Below are 20,183 nucleotides of genomic sequence, written 5' to 3' on the forward strand. Positions count from 1 at the left end.
TGCTCGTTTCCATGGAGACACCCTGAACCACAACGGGGTGCATCAATTCCCAGAGTGCATCCTCTCCGTCTGCAGCTCCTGAAGAGCCCTGCCGATCCGGAGCAGCTCGCCTTGGCGATCTCTCGGAGAGGAACGATAGGATGCTCCCGGCGGCGGTAGCAGCAGCAGCCGTTTCCATGGCAACCGGCAAGCTCAGAGGGAGGAGGAGCATTAAGGGGCGGCTGAGGTGGCCGCGAACATCACCGAAACAACACACGTCCCCTCTCTATCTCCACACACACTACGCTCGCCTGTGTTCTCTGATCCGTGACCTTTGGCCAAAAATGGTGTCTGTTAACAAACACACCGCAGAGCAGAAGCACCTGTTAACCCACAAACACTCACAGACACACACACACTCACACCTGAGAAAACACTTCACTCAGAGCCTATAAGAGCCTCCTCTGAGTGCAGCGAGGAGTATTGTTCCTCTGCTATTTCCCAGGTGTAATCATAAGTTAGTCCACTGGGATGCAAGCACCCCCACAGATCACACTTCTTAACTCCCCCCACTAAGTTTATCAAACAACAGCCCTCGCTGCGCCGCTAGACGAGCTCTGAAGCCGTTTGATGTCCTCTTCAAGCTCAAACCTCATTTGTATTCTACTTATAGCCCCAGTTTTCACTAAGCTTTCTTTGATTCACTACCCCCGCCAACATGTTTTTCCAATGTTAACATTGTTAGTCATGTTTTCGCACACAGCATGGTGCACCTCCTCACTTGCAGCTCAATACCACTGTTATACTCGTTGATGGATGATCAGTGTAATTAGGCGTTTTTCTCAGGAAAAAAAAAAACAAAACAGCGGGGGTAGACTCCTTGTGGCTTTGCAAACGAAGGCCTGAATGGATTTCGGTTCAGTCGGTCCCATTCAGTCTCTGTGTGCAAGAGGTAATTTCAGCAGGAAAACATCAGGTAGACATTTACGACTCAGTAACAGCTGTCATGTTTCCATTCAGCCAACAGAAGGAAGCACTTAAATCTTCCACAGAGGCCACAGACAGTCCAGCAGAGTAATATTTTCTGGATGTCATGTCTGTATGATTGCTAAAAGGCTGCAGTCATCAAACATCTTCCTCATCCGATATGAGGTTATTGATGGATGAGAGGACGGGATGTGGAAATGAAATGGCCTGCTGAGAAAGCTATTTGTGGAGTAGCAGATCTAATGGATCGGAGTTTTGTTTTGGCTCTTTGGGGAGGAAATGTGTTTGCACTCTAGAACTGCAGAGATGACCAGAACAAGGGATTTGTAGGGCATAAATGGGGAAGACAGAGACAGCAAAGAGAGAAAGTATCATATAGAGATTGAACGCTGGGATGAAAAAGCAGTGTAGAAAGTAGACTAAATCCATGTCAAGTGCAAAGTTTTATCCAAGCGTTCCTCTGGAAATTTAGAGTGTTGGTGAGAATGGCAGAGGGGTGTGGTACAGTAACATCCAGCAGCACTGAGATAGAAAAGTGTGCTGACGGTATACCACTCTTGTTCTAGCACGTGTCGATTCTTAGCTGTACGTCACTGTTGTTTTTTTGTTTTTTTTTGTATGTTATTCATGTACGCTACTGTTTATTACGACATGCTGCTGCTGAGTGCAACTAAACAGCTTGTCATCCCTGTTTAACTGGCAGAATCCACCTTTTACCACCTTTAGTTGTTAGCTGAAGCCTTAATAATCAGTATATGAACATTTAATAAATGGCTTATAGCAAATGATGCTGTAGTTTTAAGCAGATATCAGTGTTTTATAATGTATTTGTCAAAACTTTAACTACTGTGACCATCAATAAGTACAGGCTCATGTATAAACAGAAGAATGAATGATAAAATAATTGTAACAGTACAGTTTTAATTCTATAAAATATGTTGTGGTCGGAGATATTACAAACACGACAAGCACTGTACATTAATAAATACTTTAAAATGTCCTTATATTTGAATACAATTGTATTATAGTCTGTTTAAAAACTATTCATTAGATTTTTATATACTGCTTTTAAATGCTAAATAAGGGAGTTAAAATAAAGTGTTGCCGAATCGACATATGCAACTAGAACAACAGTGGTATTTCAGCCACTTTTCCATCCCGGCATCACTTATAATGTCTGCTAAAATGGGAAAGTTATGACTTCCTACCGTCATCAGAAAAGAGAGTTTACGGCAGTTTTTTAGACTTGAAAATTGGGCAGTGAGGTGCAACCTCCACCGAAGTGTATTTGCTATAAATCAAGGAGCACCGAGCATCATTCACCCCCAAACAATGACAGCCAGGTGTCATAACAGGCCTCTCAGAGAGTCTGATATATGAGGAGGACTTGAGCCTGTGCGTCAGTCTCCTCGACACCAGCAGTAACCAACACCGATCATTTATTAACTCAAACACTCGCACACTGAAATGAACATCAGTCAAACGTGCACGCACGGACACACACAGGCTCATCCGAGGCAGATAGTTCCAAACGGGTCATCATGTCCTTGTCCTGCTGCCTCACTCAGGAGGAGGAGAATAAATTAACCCGACTGTCTTCTCCATCCCGGCCTACTGATCAAGAAGATAAACCCCTGATGGGAAATCTATAAAGCCTGCCCCTCCTCGGGGCTCGCAGACATGCGAAAGCTAATGGCAGGGGAAGAGACGTGTTGACAACAGTTAGGCTACGGCTACAAAGTCTAATGGATCAAACAGAAGCTTGATATAGCTGCTGTCTGCTGGTCATTCATTTGTTTAAAAAAAAAAAAAAAAAAAAGAAGGCTCCAGTGTCAAGTGTGGAGGAGAAGAATCCTTTTTTATCCTCAGAAGTTTCTTTTGCACACTTAGTAACACACAAAGGAAAATAAAACACAAGACAGAAAGCAAAAACAACAGCATAGTGTTGACAGGATTGTCCCTTTTTCAAATGGAATAAAATGCCTGTTATTGTTGTTTCCCCCCCAGACACATTAGAAATTGGCTGACAATTCTTAGGTTCAATTTATATATATTCATATCCAACTTTGGTGCATTTATTCAAAGAGTATTATTCATACAAAACTTTTTGTTTTTTAGATGGTGATAGACTAAAAAGCTTCCATCTTGGAAATGCCATGCATGTCATCTTTCAAATTGAGTTTTGCAAACTATTTTTCCTGCCAACATGAAAATAGCTGAGAACAGCCCACAGACATGCTGGTGAATTCAAATGCAGTCAACAAAAATATGAATAATTTGAAAGGAATATATATTTTACGGAGTGTGCTCGTGCATAACCGTCTCTTGTTTGGTGGATTAACTGGATTAACCGGATTACCTGGTGAGCCCCGGGATGTCAAAGACCCACAGAGTGAGAAATATACAGTTGAATCAACTTTTCAGCATCTTGCCAAAATGAGTTTTTATAAAGTTGTTAAAAAATATCTTTGTTCACATTTCTAAGGACAACATAAGGTTCTGTCAAACTGCGAAATGTATTTGTTTCAGTGAACTGCGGATGGGTTACAGAACGGGTCTGCTGGGCCCAGTCCGGGAGTCCAAGGGGGCAGAGGTCCCTTAAATTAGAGGCTCTGTTTAAAGTGACTGTCAACAATGAGATCAAAAGATCTCAAAAGTTGTGAAAAAAAATCGAGTTATTTTTGCTCTATGACAGTGCAATCCATTAACAAAATAAACAAAAATTGGAGGCCTTATCTCGTAATTGTGAATAACTATCTCATTTCATAATGATGAGATCCTGATTTCGTCATTTCTTTTCCTCCACAGCCTGCAAACCCAAATGGGGTTGTTATTAATGGCATACAACTGATCTGTCAAGCATAAGTAAACACTTTTTTAACCATTAATAAAGCCATTAATTACAGTTTATAAAGCCTTTACAATTAGGTGCCTTATCAGAAAAAGCTTATGATTGGTCTTAAAGAACATGTGCATTGTGTGTGGTACTGGGGAAGTGGCAGAGTTACGTAATAAGTTCCCCGATTTGAGGGTTCTGGTAGGATCAGAGTTCACAATCTTGATAGTTTGGGGGGGGGGCATCTTTTTTCCAAGCCCCTGAGCAACACAGAACAGCTATTTAAGTAGGTTTGACTTCAGTATAGTTCTGCTTTAAGAAAATAAAACCTGCATCACAGGCATCCCTTCATGGCTCCCCTGTAACATTTTGTATAGTGGTCTATGGTCTAAGGACAAAGGCAGCCGGACTTCATCTTCAGCATACGCCGGAGTTTACGCGCAGTTGCTGACAGAAAACGACTGGGAGCGTTGGGGTGGGCTTGGGGCCTCTGCCCAGGGGCCCATGTAGTAGCTAGGTAGAGCTTCTCAATAGTACGCTCTTATGGTGTAATTGCCTGATATGGTGTCCTCTGTGTTGTCTTTTTCCCCATCATAGTAAAAGCGTTCATATAAACATGATGTCTTGTTGTTAATACGCCGCATCCCCACATTTTTTTTTTTTGGCAAAACACGGTACCCTCTCATCGCCCTCAGGGCTGAGATTAATTGTGTGGAGTAACTCTCTCTCTCCCCCTCTGTCTCTCTCTTTGCCCTCAGGTCCTAATTAAGAGAAAATTCAACATGCTTCATCTCGTAATTATGAAGCCGGGGAGAGAGGAGCTTGCTCTGGACCCAGTATAAATACAAACAGATTGAAGAGGAGGAGGGGGAGCCGGAGGGTCTGGGCAGGACCTGAAGTTGTTGTAAGTCGGGTGTTTTTCGCTGCAGGTTTGCAGGTTTGTGTTCATTTTGTGACTGTGTGTGATTCCATAAAAAGCATGCGGCATTCTAGAGTCACAGAGAATCTGAGACTGAGCGAATCAGAGACCTGACCCGACCCACTCCGAAGCTTTCATTCATGTCTCAGAGTGTAACGTCTAATTCACAAACAAGTGGTTATGTTTGGCATTTATAATTTATTTTGAAAAGACTCAAATGGCCACTGCGGGGAGAGACAATGACGGGAAGAGCAGCATTTAATCCGCAAGGTCGTTCGCATTGGCGGCGACGTTCCGAACATCTCAGCTGTTAACTGCGCGCTCAGATTGAACAACCCGAGGGATCAGGAAGCAACAAAGTCGCTCGACAGTCAATTTGGCGTACTGTTGGTTCGGCTTGTCACATCCCATCTGAAAGAGGCGAGCCTCAAATCTCAGGCTTTGTTTTCCGGCTCTGACGGGACACTTTTGTGGAGGTCCCCAGTCCTCTGAGGTTCTGAGGAGTCGTCGATGAGCTGTTGGTCGACGCTGAGAAGGTGGTGACCGGCTGAGGATTAAGTTGGTGACAGTTGTATGTAGGTCTCTAAGCTCGCAGGGATGAGCGGTAGAGGCCGGGGCAGCAAGGCAAGGCTGCAATCAGCCTTTCTACTCCGCCCCTCCCCCGCCATTCTGGTTACACTAATTAGGTTCCTCCTGGAGAGACGGGATAATCAAATCTTAACGAGGCGTGGAAGACTTCAGTGCCGCGCTTGACATGCCAGTCTCCACCAACAGAGGGGCTGAACCTTTGTCGACTCCCAGAGGTCCCTGTAGGATTTGTACATGATGCAGCCGCACAAAAAGCCTCTGAAACCCATTTCCCACCAGACCTGTTATCCAGGATGAACACTGTGAGGGCGACATGGTCCACCCTGATGAAATGCACTGATAAACATCAGCGCTGAGACCCAGCAAATCTTCTCTTCTTGCTATAATTGGCATTATTTTTGTTTTCTTGAATTTACTGTCAAAGATCAGGAGGAGAACAATGGTCTGAAATATTGTTTACTGATGAAAACGTTACTGAACCCCTGAACTGACCCGGTCGAAAACGTCATCCTTTGTAGTTCATGTTCTGTGGAAAAATCCTGTCAAAGTCAAATGCTTGCCGTCTCATTCTGAAATAAATGAATTAATCCTTATTCTCCTTGACTTAACACTTCTACATACTGTGTCCTACAACCTGGATTACCGATTTTTTTTTTTTTTCCTTGAGTATGTTTACTCCAAATGGTGCGTCTCTTTACAGGCCTGACAAACATGTTTGCTCCCATTTATTTAGCCAATAGAGCTACATGCTAAAAACTAAGGATGCACCCATCCAACATTTTCTCTCCTGGCACAGATTCCGATACCTTAACTCGGGGCATCTGCCAATCCTATATAAGTGCTCTCCCTTTTTTTTTTTTTCCCAAAAACGTGTTTACCTCACAGCGTGAAACCCATCAGGTTGATTTCTCTGTAAGGTATCACAGGGCCAGAGATTCGACGCAACACTGTTCCCATTTCAGTGCCGCTATTTGGCAGCCCTGATAGGACCCTGGGGAATGGAGGCTTTCCCGTTCAAATCCTGCAACATGGTCTGACTGGGAGGTTTTCAGCATTTGCTTAATAAGAGGAATAAATCAGGAAACGAGTCTAGCTGTGATTGACCGAGTGGAGTTAGTCCAAAACTGTCTGAACGGTGGGATGGATGGATCGGATGGAAAACACAAATCTGAATTTAGCCACTCAATCAAAATTACATTTTTGCAATGTCCCAGTGAAACATTTTTGAGGATACGGTTCCTGTTTATATATATATATAGCAACAAACGATGATTTGAGTTTTCAACTACATCAACTCTCAAAATTAAATCCACCATCATGATAGCCTTTGCTATGCAGAACAGACTGACATCCACAACTATGAAGAATAAGTGTCTTAGTGTTATTCTGGAGCTTCCCACAAGACTTTAAGGGCAGCAGGAAAAACAGAGGGGCAGAGTACTTTACTCTCCTGTGGGACAATCTTATGCTCTTCCAGATTATCACTCTCCCCTGCTGGGGGATTTGTCACTGATCCCTCGTGCTGTAGGGAGCAGGCAAGCTATTTAGTGACGCTCCCTTAGGGACACATAATACAGTAGGATAATACAACAGCAGATTGGGAACATTTTCTTTGCAGAGAGGGAAATAACACAACATTGACGGCGGCTGCTCGCATCAGCGATGCTCCCACTCAACCATTCTCTTGTCTTTCATACACACAAACTCTTTTGCTCCGCGCTGTTCAACAGCACACCGGGGGATGTCAAACTCAGAGCTGCCAATCACTCCTCTTCCTCTCCTCGTGCCATTCAGCGCTCTCATTTCCTAACAAATCTCCTGCTGTTTGCTCTCCTGCTGTTAGCCCTCCTGCTGCTCAATAACTAGCTCCTGATTAGAGGTGTTATTAAACCCTATAACTTCATCACATGCACGTCGTTCAGCGGCTCCTGGAAAGATCTCGTTATCTCCCCATCAGCTCTGCTAACGGCTCTATCTGTCTGGCAGCTGGACACTTTCCCATCATCATCCCACCAATTTAAAGGCCCGCACAGCTCTTGAAAATGCCAACAGATAAAGCCTCCTTCTTGCAAACGCAGCAGAAATCAAGTCAATGGGCAGTCTCCAGGAGAGAACCGTCACTCTTTAGGAATTGTGCTTCTTCATGCAAGCTAATGTGGTTTGAGGTTTGACAGTTTTTAATAACAGCAATGCTGAAGAATTGCCCTCAGCAATCCCAGAAAAAACATGAACATAAACTCACTTCCTTAAAGTTGGTTTAATGATTGGGTAATGGAGCCTGAGAGGTCTCTAATGCCGGTCCCCATAAAGCAACTGTCGATAACCTGTGCGACGAAAGTGCGATTTAGCGTTAAGTTGGGGATTCAAAACAACTAGAAGGCAATCAGGGAGCGCATACTCTCGCAAATGCTACACGATCTGCATCTGGATCTGCATTAAAGTTTGCACAGTGATAGGCAATCATTTTAGGAGACTGGCTGAAAACTGCCTGTGAATATTAAAGCTTTTTACGAAGGTGATTTTTTTTCTTTTCTTTTTTTTTTTTGCCAAATTTGAGGGGAATCTGACACGCAGCCACTGAGTTATGATCATTTAAATTTATCAAGTTGCTGCAACGGCAACAAATAGGTCACAGAAATTTGGCTGCCAATTGTAGAAAAACTGTATGGAAGGACAAAAAAACAAACAAACCCAGGTTTAACCAAATAGTTAATCGACCAACTTCAGTTAAGATTGGATGAAATGTGTAGGAGGAGTGAGAAAAAAACAGTTTAGGAAATGACCTACACTGATACATTCTTGAACCAGAAAACTGGATTCATAAGTCCAAGCATCATAGTCCAGGAGTTATGAATCAAAACTGGTTACACTTTATTTTACGATGCGTGATTTCATTTAATTATTTTGAATTATTGACAGGAAGTTTCCTGGAAAGAAATATGTAAGTTGGTACTATTTGTAGGAAAAATAGGGAATGTCCTTTAAAAAAAATGCTCCATTTAAATCCAAGTAAATATAATTATTATCCTCATTATTATTGTCAACTTTTTGCTCCATACATGCTGAACTATATGCTCGAATGGAGACAAATTTGACCATTTTTGAATGTGCACCTGATCTGCTGTGAGCTGACAAGAAGACCAATTTAACAAAGTCTCTATTTTCCCAGTAATTAGTACCAAATGTCACAGTTCATTTCGGAAAGTACTGGGAAATTGAGGGAACGCAAACTTAGGCATCACGGAAAAGCCAAAGTGTTTTGTACGCAGTCGCGCGGGGGCACAGTTAAGCTCGGTTCACAGCCTGTCTCAGCACCAAATTTCATTAAAATCTTTTAAACTATCTTTGACCTATTGCGCAAACAGACAAACAAGTAGTACCAAGAACATAACCTCCTTGGCGAAGGTAATAAAGTAGCTTAATCCCACATCTCAGTCAAACAACATCAGTGTTTTCATGCTTATAAAAAATTGGCCTCGAGCTATTATATCAGTTTGTGTTCGTGCATGACAGCAAAGACCCCTATCGATGCAGTTCATTTCTTTGCAATTTAACCTGAAACTAGGAGTATCCATTTTGTGGGGCATAATTACAGTCTCAGAGCCTTTTGAAGAAGGAGGACATTTGGATGTAATTTTCATCTGGTTGGCAGCCCTGAAAAACTCTTGTACTTCTCCCCATCTCACATAATCTCGATCTCTCTGCTCATTCCTCGTCCTAACAGCTCTGAAATCAAAACTGCCAGTCACACTTAAGGCTCTAAATACCTTGCGATTCCCCAATCAGACACGCGGACCCCCGCTTTACCTCAAACGGGCTCCGGCCGCTGCTGCAGCCTCGCCTGTCCATTGCGCCTCGGCTAATTTTTAAAGACAAACTCGTCAGCACCTCGGGATGACATGTTATTCATCAACAAGCTGCAGTAACTGGCTGAAAAATAATGTGACCTTGACAATGTCAGCGCAACGTTTTTCTGTTCTTGCTTGTATGTTGCTGTTGTTTACTTTATATTTATCATGTGTTTTATGTGTTCTTGTGATTATTTATCTCATTGTCTTTATCTGTTTTTGAGCCATGTGTGGCTCTCGTGATGGTAGTGTCGATCTAAGGGTTGGTTGGTCTGCAATTTTGGTCCAGACTGAAATATCTTAACACCTAGCGGATGGATTGCCATGCAATTTTGTGCAGAAATTCATGGCTTCCAGAGGGTAACCCCTACAAACTTTGGTGATCCTCTGACTTTTCCTCGAGCGCTTCTAACCGGTCAAATTTTTCCCAATTAAATGTTTCACTCAATTTTATTGAGTGAAACATTTAACTACTAGATGCATTTGTGCAAAATTTTGTACACATATTATGGTCTTCCGATGATGTATCCTTATGACAAAATACCTGCGAAACAGAGGACATTCCCAATAGCCTCAGCCGTCTTTGTTTGTAGTGTTAATTAGAAAATGTTGGCATGCTAGCACGGGAAATTAAGATAGGGAACATAGCAACATTATACCTGGTAAACGGTACTATGTTAGCATTGTCGGTGTGAGCATGTCAGCAGGCTAACATTAGCGTTTAAGTCAAAGCACCACTGTGCATATACTGCCACCGTCTCCGCTTGGCTGTGAACTCATCACTAGGAATAAGCTCAGTGGGAGGTTTATGGTAGAAAAGCAAAACAAAAAAGCAACAACAAGAAAAGCTGTCAAATGTACATGTTTCACCTGTAATAGTCCTTGTGTTCAGCACTTCACAGAAGTTGGGAAAGGCAGATATGACGACGCGCAGTCTTGCCCCGAGTGCAGCACCATGGGCACGATGTTCAATCTCACCTCTCCACCAGACCAAAAAACCCATAAAACACTTTGCCCTACGTGACACCTGTAGGTCGCCCCACCTCAGTGTTCAGATTTATTCACAGGCTGACAGCTCTATTAAGTGGATCGCTGATCATCTGGGTGGTAGAATTCAAAGGACACATTTCAAGCATTATTTGGTTTTATGCACTTGATTTCGCGAAGCTCTATATTTTTTTACGTCTGTGTTTCAAGGGGCATTTAGTGTGATTTTTTTTTTTTTGGTAAATTCATGCCAGTGTCAGTCTTGGAAACAGAAGATTTGTAGCTTTTTCTGGAGCTTTTGGTTAGATTACACGATCTTCCTCAGCAGATGGAGTAGAATCGTAGATGTTAAAAGTTTCCATTTTTTTTCTGAGCACTTTAGGGACTTTTTGTCCATCTTAACTTAGAGGTTGAGACTGAAAGTTTTGTCCATCTTAAGTTAGAGGTTGAGACTGAAAGTTTTGTCCATCTTAACTTAGAGGCTGAGACTGAAAGTTAATTTTTGACCTTGGAAAATACCAAAAGGACAGAGTTACCCTGGAGTTTGTCAAAGATATTGACCACTGGAATGTCTCGACAAAACGGTAGGAGTGTAGCGATGACCAGCACCACAAGGTGTTTCACCAGCTAAAAAGCTTCATTTGTGAGCCGCCAAAAAGCACAATAATGAATTGGCTTCATGATTATATTATTGTTGTTCTGTGAGCTATTGGATCATGGCTGTATTTAGTGCAATCCTGTTTTGAAATGTGACTCGTCTCTGTCAGAATATGGTGCACATTTTGTCAAAGGGACGCCGGAGGCAGTGAAAGTGACTGTGTTGTGACAAATAAACAGTTACTGTCCCTTTAAAATCCTCATCAGCCAAAGGAGGTGATCCACTTTCTTAATCCTCAGACTCAGATGAAGTCTGCAGTTGAGATCTCTGTGATTTCCAGCTGGCTTGGCTGGTTTCTAATTTGGATGATTCACACTGTGTTGCCATTTCTCTTTTTATTTCGCTTCGGTAGCGTGTCTTTGACTCAGTGTAAAATGCCAGTCCAACCGCTGTGACCTCTCAGAGCTTAAAAAAGTTTTTCCTTTGCAAGTGGCTCCTACAGGGCAGGCAGCCGGGTGAGGGGGGGGGGGTCCACTTTACCGAATGGAGAGAGGAAGTAAAGGAAGAGGGCAGAGCAGAGGCAGGCTTCATCTAGACACCTTCAGGTGAACGCAGACGTTTGTTCATCTAATGGCTTCTTCACTCTGTGTGTGTATCTGTGTGTGGTCAATGCTACCGCTTTGTCTCATGTGTGATCATGTTACATCACCGTAAAGCCTCTTAGACTCTTCCGGTCCCTCATTATATGTGTGACAGGATAAGGACTGGGCTGATGTCATTAGCTCTCGGCTCTAAATCCAGACCATCTCACCTCACATCAGTGTACACAGATCTCATATTGCTGCCGCCTCTTTTGAAAATTAGAGATGCTTTGATCAAGGGCCAGTTAGTGCCAGCAGCTTGTTTTTATTTATTTATTTAATGTTTATTTTTTATAAGTACATAGCATGGACCAGTGCCACATAATAAAACATTAACAGCTTTTATAGCATCAGACTTAGGAGTTAGTCAGTGATTTTGGTGCCTTTTTCTTTTTTGTGTGTGAATATATCTCATGTGAAATCCTTTTTACATGTGAAAAATTCACATGTGGACACACATGGTTGGACATTTTCCCAGGCGCTAAATTTACACGATTCTGTATAGGCACGTGTGATTATCAGAGATTTCGCGTGTCAAACGTAAAATTACTGACCGTGGAAACAGCAGTTGAGAAATAAAAATAATCCCACCTCGAGGTCTTTTTTTAGTAGCTCTCTAGTTCTGGAGCTTTCGATCACGTCACATAATCTTCATCGGCGGGTGAAGTTTCCATTGCCGTCATGGAATTGTAGATTTTTCCAATGACTTTAAGGAAATCTCATTCTTGACATTGAGATTGTTTTCTCAACCGTTTCCTAGGTCAATAGCGGACTTTGAACCCTCAGAGTTTAAGCAAATATGGATTCAAGACTCAGCAGTTCTATATAGTATTTGTCACATGCTCATACAACATGTGCAGTGAAATGGAATAAGGCTGTTTTTTTTAAAAAAAGGCTAGTGAGCAATAAATAATAATAATTGGAATAAAGTAATAGATTAAAAATAAAAACTAGAGAGGATAAAAAGATTTTTTTTAAAGTATGTAATGTGAGTATTAAGATGCTATTGTGTATGTTGGCCTGGAGAATTTCCACCTGCTGAGGAAGATCATGTGATATGATCAAAAGCTCCGGAAAGCTACAAATTGGACCTCATGTTGAGATAGTTTTTCTCAACATTTCAAATGTGATTTAATCACCTGTCACTGCATATAATTCATACTGTATATTACACAGGTACATGCGGTTTTTGTACTTTTAAGGTGTAATATTTCACATGAGCTTTATTGTAAAGGAAATTCTCTGCAGTTTTTGTCATCTTATCTATAGAATCTCATTAACTGTGGGCAAATTATCTAATTAAATTGGAGCATTTTCTGCACATAAACAAATGACTGGGGGGGAGGGGTGTTAAGATTAGAAAATGATACTGTTAGCGAGTTGACATAGCTTCTTATTGCGTCAGTATGTGGACAGAAATAACACAAGCGGTATTTCAATATGAAGATTTCGGCTTTCAAACATTCCCTGGATCGGCTCTCCTCATCTGGCCTTCTCCGCCGCAGACGCAGCCTGATAAGTGCCTCGCTGTATCTTTCCCTCTCCCTTCCAAGACACAATGTGACGGTGATAAGCAGCACGTCCCCGTTCCACTTGACATCTTTCTGGAGAGGTGTAAAATTGAATATCACACAACACACTGAGCATTTGTATAATAATATCAGTGCAGTGAGTCAGGCGCTTTATCAAACTGTGTTATCATGCATCAAGCATAAGGCAACCAGCTTTTGTGTTCTCTGTCTGTCACTCTCATGGCGAACAATAACACATAACCAAATTAAAATACATGAAGTCAAAAAGGCAATAAACTGGAAGCTGTCCGCTGTTGGAGCACTGATTCCTGTTATTCTAGAAAGAAACGTTCGGATCAATAAACCTCTAGCTACCAAATGGACCTTTCATTGTTGGCTCCGAACGCCGGGCCCCTCTCTAGAGGACCACTTAGTCGGCAGCGAGCGCCGTGAGGAAAGCCACTTACTGAACAGGGGGCTGCTGGTCAGACAACCAGGAAATGGATTGCGTGCTTGAAACGCGTCAGCAGCACTTTCACTAACCCACCTCCTGATTCTGTGGATTTCTGTGGATCTACAGGCACAGAGAATGGGCAGCTGCTGATGCCGTGGCGGCCTTCATGTGCACGTTTGTGTGTCTGTGAGATCCAGATGGCCATCAGAGCTCTGGAGGCTATCCAGGTTATCGAGCACCGATGTGCAGCCTCACGTCAGAGCCTGTCTGCCTGCTGCGCCACACTGAGCACGCTCACCTCATCCCCTTTTCACTGACAGTGACACTTTCTAATCAGGCACTCTTTTAGGGTTTAAAAGTTGTAACTAATGGATTTATTAATGGAAAATGAATCACTTCTTACTGCTTCATATATAAATTATAAGCCATTAATAACCTTATAACTAATTAGGTTGCGAGAAATCCATTTGTCGTTACTATTTGTTGTTTATCCTCCTCCAGTGTGGTTTTTACAAGCTCTTTAATTCCTCAGAAAAAACTAAGAAATTATGAAGTGAGAAGCCACAAGTGTAACAAATCTAAGATCAAAGAAGAAACACAAACAACATAAAGTCTCTTAGAGGAGTGTTGGGCCAACACAACCATCCAGAAAAGCTTGGCATGGATTCACCAAGCCACTGGAGGGATGAAACACAATTTTTTTCTAAAAGATATTCTGCGGACGTATCACTGTATACATTTGCAAGTGTGTCTGGAGAGTTACGAAACTTTATCTCAGTCTCTAACTGTGTGGTCTGATTTGTGAACACGTAAAGGAATCTGCAAGTGTGTATTCGAATACTACGTATATATAATATATGTACTCAAAAAGCTGAATGTAAATGGCCTTTCATTGTGAGTGAAAACTGTAATATTAAGCTTCAAGCAAGGGGAGGGCAGATAATTCTTCATTTCTACCTGAGGTATGCCTCTCAGTTGGCTGTGTTTTTGCATGCGAACTTTGCTGCACTGCTGCCCGTGCCTGGGATCTGCGAATGTGCGTGGCGTTCTGGTTGTATGGCCATAATATTGCAGCGGCAATACCGCCCACAAAATCCACCACTAGCTGGGTGGAGCTCTGGAGACTGCGAAGGGCCGTAACATACGACACAGCGGTCATTCAATGTCGTAATCATTGATAAACCCCGCCTTAAATACACTTTGTTAGCTGTGACCTTTTTGACCTCTGCAGTGGTTCCCAGCCTGCGGCCGGGACGATCACTAAGGATCACAAGGTAACTTGAATGTGATTAACAGGACAAGAAACCAGTTAAAAAAACAAACACATTTCTGCAAAACCAAATTATGTTTTTTCAGACTTTACGCTAATGGTTTTCTCATTTCTCTCCTGATTTCCTTTCATCTCTTCAGCTTCTAAAGATTACCGAGAGAAAAACTCTCTTTTTGGTTGGATTGATCACAACCAGTGGACATGCTGTATGCGACCAGTGACGAAGGGGTAACAATTAGATATTGCTTTGTTTGAAGGGGTCACAAGCAGAGAGGCAAAGACACAGCTCTTTCATTACGATGATCCTCATTATTCTCTGCTATTTTCCTAAAATATCTTCTCTAGTAGACGCCAAACATCCCCTGGTTGGAGCAGAGCCTGTGAGTTATATGTGCTGCCTTTGATATCACATCACAGCAGCTCCATACCACCTGAAATCACATCTAAAAGGGAGGATTTTTTTTTTTTTTTTTTTTTAAACAATCACACAGACTACTAAGACAGAGCAAGCGCCTCGATTTTCGCCATTTAACTTGCCTAGAAAAATCCTTTAATGGCCAATTTCAAAGTGGCTCCAGTGCATCAGTGACTGAGACAGAGGAGGAGTGATACTGAATGAGGCTGCGAGTGAAAGAAGCACTATGATGATCAAAAAAAAATAGGGGATTCAAAATTTTACTCGTGTAAAAACCCGCACATTTTAGCAGCAAAAAGTACATAGAGTATCAAAGAGAAATGGCCCCTGTAACTGTTAGTTTACTGTATATGATATTATTATATTGTTGATCCCGATGCATCAGTGTGTGAGCAGCATTTAACTGTTGTAGCTGGTCAAGGTGGAGCTACTTTGACCTACTACATGTACAGTAGGTTTAGTTTAATCAAAGAGGGGAAATGTCTCTTTGGTGGACCTGCTGACAACTCGTCGACTTCTGAAATGTGACAAGGGGCTGAGGGGTGACAAGCCAAAAAAGGGTGGGAGCCGCTGGTTGTATTTTAGTGTGTAAGTTTATCATGTGTAGAGCTGCGACGATTGATCGACTAACTGATGAGCGACTGACTGAAAATTAATCAAAAGTTCAATATTTCCCTCTGAGATGTAGTGAAATAGAAGTAGTACGTAGCATAAAGTTCCTCAGATGTGTCCTTACGTACAGTACTTGAGTCAATGTGCTTAGTTGCTTTCCACTGCTGCTAACCGCATTCCCAAAAACCGCCGGGGACGACTGTATCAACTGTGACGGTTTTTCAAAATCTGAGGTTCGTTTTTCACCTGACCGTGTGGCAAACTCTCACATCTGCTCCCTCGGCATGGCGGGAAAACTCAACATGTGACTCAGAGGAATAAGAAGCAGCTCTGAAAAAAAACTGTAAAGACGCAAATTTCCAGACCCTCTTGCTCATCGTCGTGCTCTCTCTCCAAGACAATCCACCTTGAGCGGCGAGGGTTTGAGACAGTGCAATTAAATGGGAACATAGTGTAAAGATTGGGCCCAATAGCTGGCCAGTTACTCTGCTCACCTCTATATCTAATCATCGTTTATTGCATCAAGCCATTAGATGGCTGCCATTTATTGTCCGAACTGGTGGTCAGCAGACTTTCGGGACACAGCCGCTACGTACTTCTGTAGGCAGCTGCACTCTCCATGAATGTGATTGTCATTGGTTTTGACATTTAATTCCCATTTGAGAACAAGGACTATTTTGCAGCAGGCATCATGGAGATGCATAGCATGACGCCGGGAGATCATTTATAAGCAAAAAATTTGATTTATATGATGGTTCTGAGCCAGAGACTGTGCTCAAAACCCTTTTTTGTCAATCATTATTTATCATGTCTTTCTCAGTTGAGGCGTTAATTGGTGTGATGCCACTCATTTTCTCGCAGAAATGAAAGGAAAATCTCATGTTTTACAGCTCCTTCATTTAAATACTTGCCCTGTTGTCTCTGTTAACCATGCCTATTTTTCCTCTCTTGTTAAAAAAATCCACAACTCTAACCAATAACCGTTGAGCCAAGGTCATGTGAATGACACAGGGATTGATAGCATCTATGCTCCTCCATTTTTGATCAGTTTAGGTCCATTCACCTTGGACCTCATTGTGGTTTATCATTTATACAAATGATCTTCCCTGAGCTTCAGCTAGTTCAAATCCGAATATGTTTGCAGACAAAACAGTCGCAGCAAGAGCAGACTCATAAATTTGGGCCCACGAATATCAAAAGACTTCAAAGAGTAACTCGCTCTCGAATCTCCAACCAAACTGTCAGCGGTTGAGTTGCATTGTGGGAAATGTAGGCGGCAGGTTTTGACCCAAGGAGAGGCAAAATCTCTGGTTCTGCCAGGTCGATTTTGGTACTTTTTGTTAAAACTGTCCATGCTGAGTCCGACAGCGTTATAGGAGTAAAGTGTTAAATTAGTGGAGTACTCTTTTAAAGTGATTATCAAATGGGTGGAAAACAACAAATTGGTGGTAAGTGCAAACACCAGCAAAAGAGAGAGTGACAGTATGCGCAACGAGCTTGCAAATGTTCAAATTGAAAAGGTCACAAAGGTCAAATCACTGGGAGTCAAAATATGAATTAGTCTGACATGGACAGCTCATATTACTGACCTTTCCAAAAAGATGATGAAAATGTGTTGGACAAATTGCAAGCCTCATATCGAAAGATACTTTCAACGTTGCATCTCATTGTGCATAATCTATAGTTGCGTCAGTTATTGCTCTGCAGTGTGGGGCGTTGCAGCACAGGGAGATGTGAATAGACGGGCGACTGCATTAGAGAGGGCACCGAGAAAGTGCGTGACTTAAAGTCTGCGAAAACGTGAGACAGGATGCAACTGCACGATTTGGGGAAAAATTCCAAAGTTTACAAAGCCGACAAGCAGAAGTGTTATTAGTGTGAGATAAACATAAATTCCAAAAAAGAAATAAAGGGTAAAAATCATCAAACTGAAAGAAAAAGCATTTATTGAACATTATAATTGATGGATTGTAGACTGTAAGTTCTTATTGTGGCTGTGAGCATACTTTGTGTTATTGCACTGCCATGAGTGCAGTAGCATAGGTAATGCGCAGGTGTCTATATGAAGTGTTTATCTGCATATACTGTGTACACTGTAGAGCTACGTATGATTATGTACAGCTGAGTATATCTGTGTGTGCCGGTACCTGTAGTCATGTGTTTATTTGATGCACATGTGTGAGTGTGCTATATACTATTCTGAAAATGTGTTATTTCGATTTTTATATGGACTCTCAGGAGAGTAATATAGAACTAAATAAACAAATTAAAAAATAATATATATATAAATTATAATTTAAGAAATTTTGAAATATTCTGGTTTCTTGTCAAAATTAAGTGGTTTGTAATGAGAGTGGTGAGGGGTGTGTTGGTGGGGGGACACGTGACCCCCCCCCCCCCAGTTTTTCTAAAATCCAGGATAGGGCCCTGTCTCCGCTGCTCTGTGAGTTCCAATCTACCAAAAAATAAAAATATACAGGGAAGAAAATGTTGTCATTTTCTCTCGTGTACTGACATAGTTGGTTGAGATACAAAGCTGAGCTGCACCGGTTATTTGAAAATCTAATTTTGGAAGCGGATCAAGATCCGCGCACATGCAGGAAGATTCTCTGTCTGCTTCAGAGACAATCTTGAAAATTTGACTGAAAATAATTAAAGGCGGAGAGGAGCTGTTCAGTCAACACTACATGTCTCCGGCTCCTTTGATTCTTGTTCCTCATCTTCCGTACAGGAGTTTTTCTTTTCGTTTAATGTGCATGGTGGGTTTAAAAATGTTAGAGAAAACCCCTCAGTAAGGGAAACAGAACTATTTGCACATTTCCATTTTCTGCTCCTATCAAAGGCAAGTGCACCACCGAGGACTTACCCGTTCTCATGGTTTATTGGAGAGTTTAATCGACCTTTCGGGCGATATCAACAGAATAGAGTTTACCGTGGTTTTTTTTTCTAGCTGATATATGACGAAAATCAGGACGTACTTTAGAATAGGATGCATAAGAAATAAGAATAAAAATAAGAGAAGTTATGAAAATAAGAGATTCAGAGGGAAAAACATGCATCAATTTATGTATTTCTGCAAATTTCATTGATTTTTTTTTGTTGTTGTTCATATTGATGAATGCTGATAATGATCCCCATCTGGAGGAAGTTTGCCTGTTTCCTTCACAGTCTGGTTCTGAGGATTTAACGAACCTCCAGGTGGATAACACCTCAAAGTCCACTCCTGGCCTCCAGTATCATCAAAGCCCCCCCCCCCCCCCCACCCAGCAAAAGATGGATTGTAAAAATGCTTGTGTCTTATTCATCAGCACAGTATATACACTTTTTTTTTTCTTTACTGTTTCGACTTAAGGTCTCACTTTCTCCAAAGCTGTGGTCACTCCACCTAGACTACACACAGTTACGTAATGTTTTATAAGGGCTTTAGCAACCAGAGACTTGCAGTGAACTGGGGTTTCAAAGGACAACATTTTGTAAAATGAGGCTCTGTGTCTGGGGGACATTTGGATTTTTAGGGTGAAACCGCGGTAAATCTGTGCATTGTGACTCTGGTCAGCTGCTTTCATACCAAACTACATGAGGTGGGGGAGATGGAGGTGAAAACCTGCGACTTGGGACAGTTTCTAGGGAGCTGTACGCTGCTTACACTAATCTGAGCTCTGCGCGATCTCACTGGAGCTCCCCAGACCACTTCGACAAGCACCGAACTTGTGAGCTTCCACCTGCAGTCGGAGTCTCCTACCTGCAGCCAGCTGCATCCAGCCGCAGATCTTGTACACGGTGCCGGTGCTGCAGAAGAAGAAGAGCGCGAAGCAGCCGATGCAGGTGAGGACCAGCACCATGGACATGCCGATGAAGAAGGAGGCGGCCTTGAACGCACCGGACGGGATGGTGCTGAACTCGGTGAAGCTGCCCTGGCAGGTCAAGTCCCGGGACAGCCCGTTCCCGATGCAGTAGTGGAAGAGACCGAAGTAGCCCGCCTGCGGGGTGTCCACGCCGTCTCCGATCCAGTACGGCTGGATGAAGCACACCACGTTGACGATGGCGAAGAGGATGGTGAAGATGGCCCACAGGACGCCGATGGCGCGGGAGTTGCGCACGTAGTTGGTCTGGTAGATTTTGGCAGCCTCGGATGCGGGGAGCATGGTGGTGGTCGTGCTGGGGGCCCCGGGGACCATCCTCTGGTCTGTGTGTGTGTGTGTGTGTGTGTGTGTTTGTGTGTGGGGGGGGTCTGCTCGGTCCTCAGGATCAATTAACCTGTGCTCACTCAAGTAACATCTGCCGCATCTGATCCGTAAAAGGCACAGTCGCAGCGCTCAGCCTGCAGAACTTCTCCCCGTCGCCGTCTTCGGATTTGAGATTCCTGCCTCTGTTCAGTCACAGTCGTAGCCTCGGCATCACTGCACTCCCGCATCCATGGCGAGGACGGGTTTGGTTTTCCTCTCCGCCTTGTGTTTTCCAGCGATTTTCACTCATCGCCCTGCCACGAACCATGAAAGAAAAGAAAACGCAACCCGCGCTCCGGAGAGACCAGCTTC

At 42.7% G+C, this 20,183-nt stretch overlaps 1 protein-coding gene across 1 annotated transcript in view; it reads right to left on the reverse strand.

Annotated features, from left to right (window-relative positions):
* Positions 1 to 19,823, reverse strand: part of lhfpl3 (LHFPL tetraspan subfamily member 3) — a 38,907-nt gene extending 19,084 nt beyond the window's left edge. Inside the window, exon 1 of the mRNA XM_040149616.1 lies at positions 19,388 to 19,823. Coding sequence (XP_040005550.1) covers positions 19,388 to 19,823 — 436 coding nt within the window. The remainder of the gene's footprint in view (positions 1 to 19,387) is intronic.
* Between the last annotated feature and the right edge of the window lie 360 nt (positions 19,824 to 20,183).

Source organism: Xiphias gladius, chromosome 2 (assembly GCF_016859285.1).
Source record: "Xiphias gladius isolate SHS-SW01 ecotype Sanya breed wild chromosome 2, ASM1685928v1, whole genome shotgun sequence".
In the NCBI taxonomy this organism is placed as follows: domain Eukaryota; kingdom Metazoa; phylum Chordata; class Actinopteri; order Istiophoriformes; family Xiphiidae; genus Xiphias; species Xiphias gladius.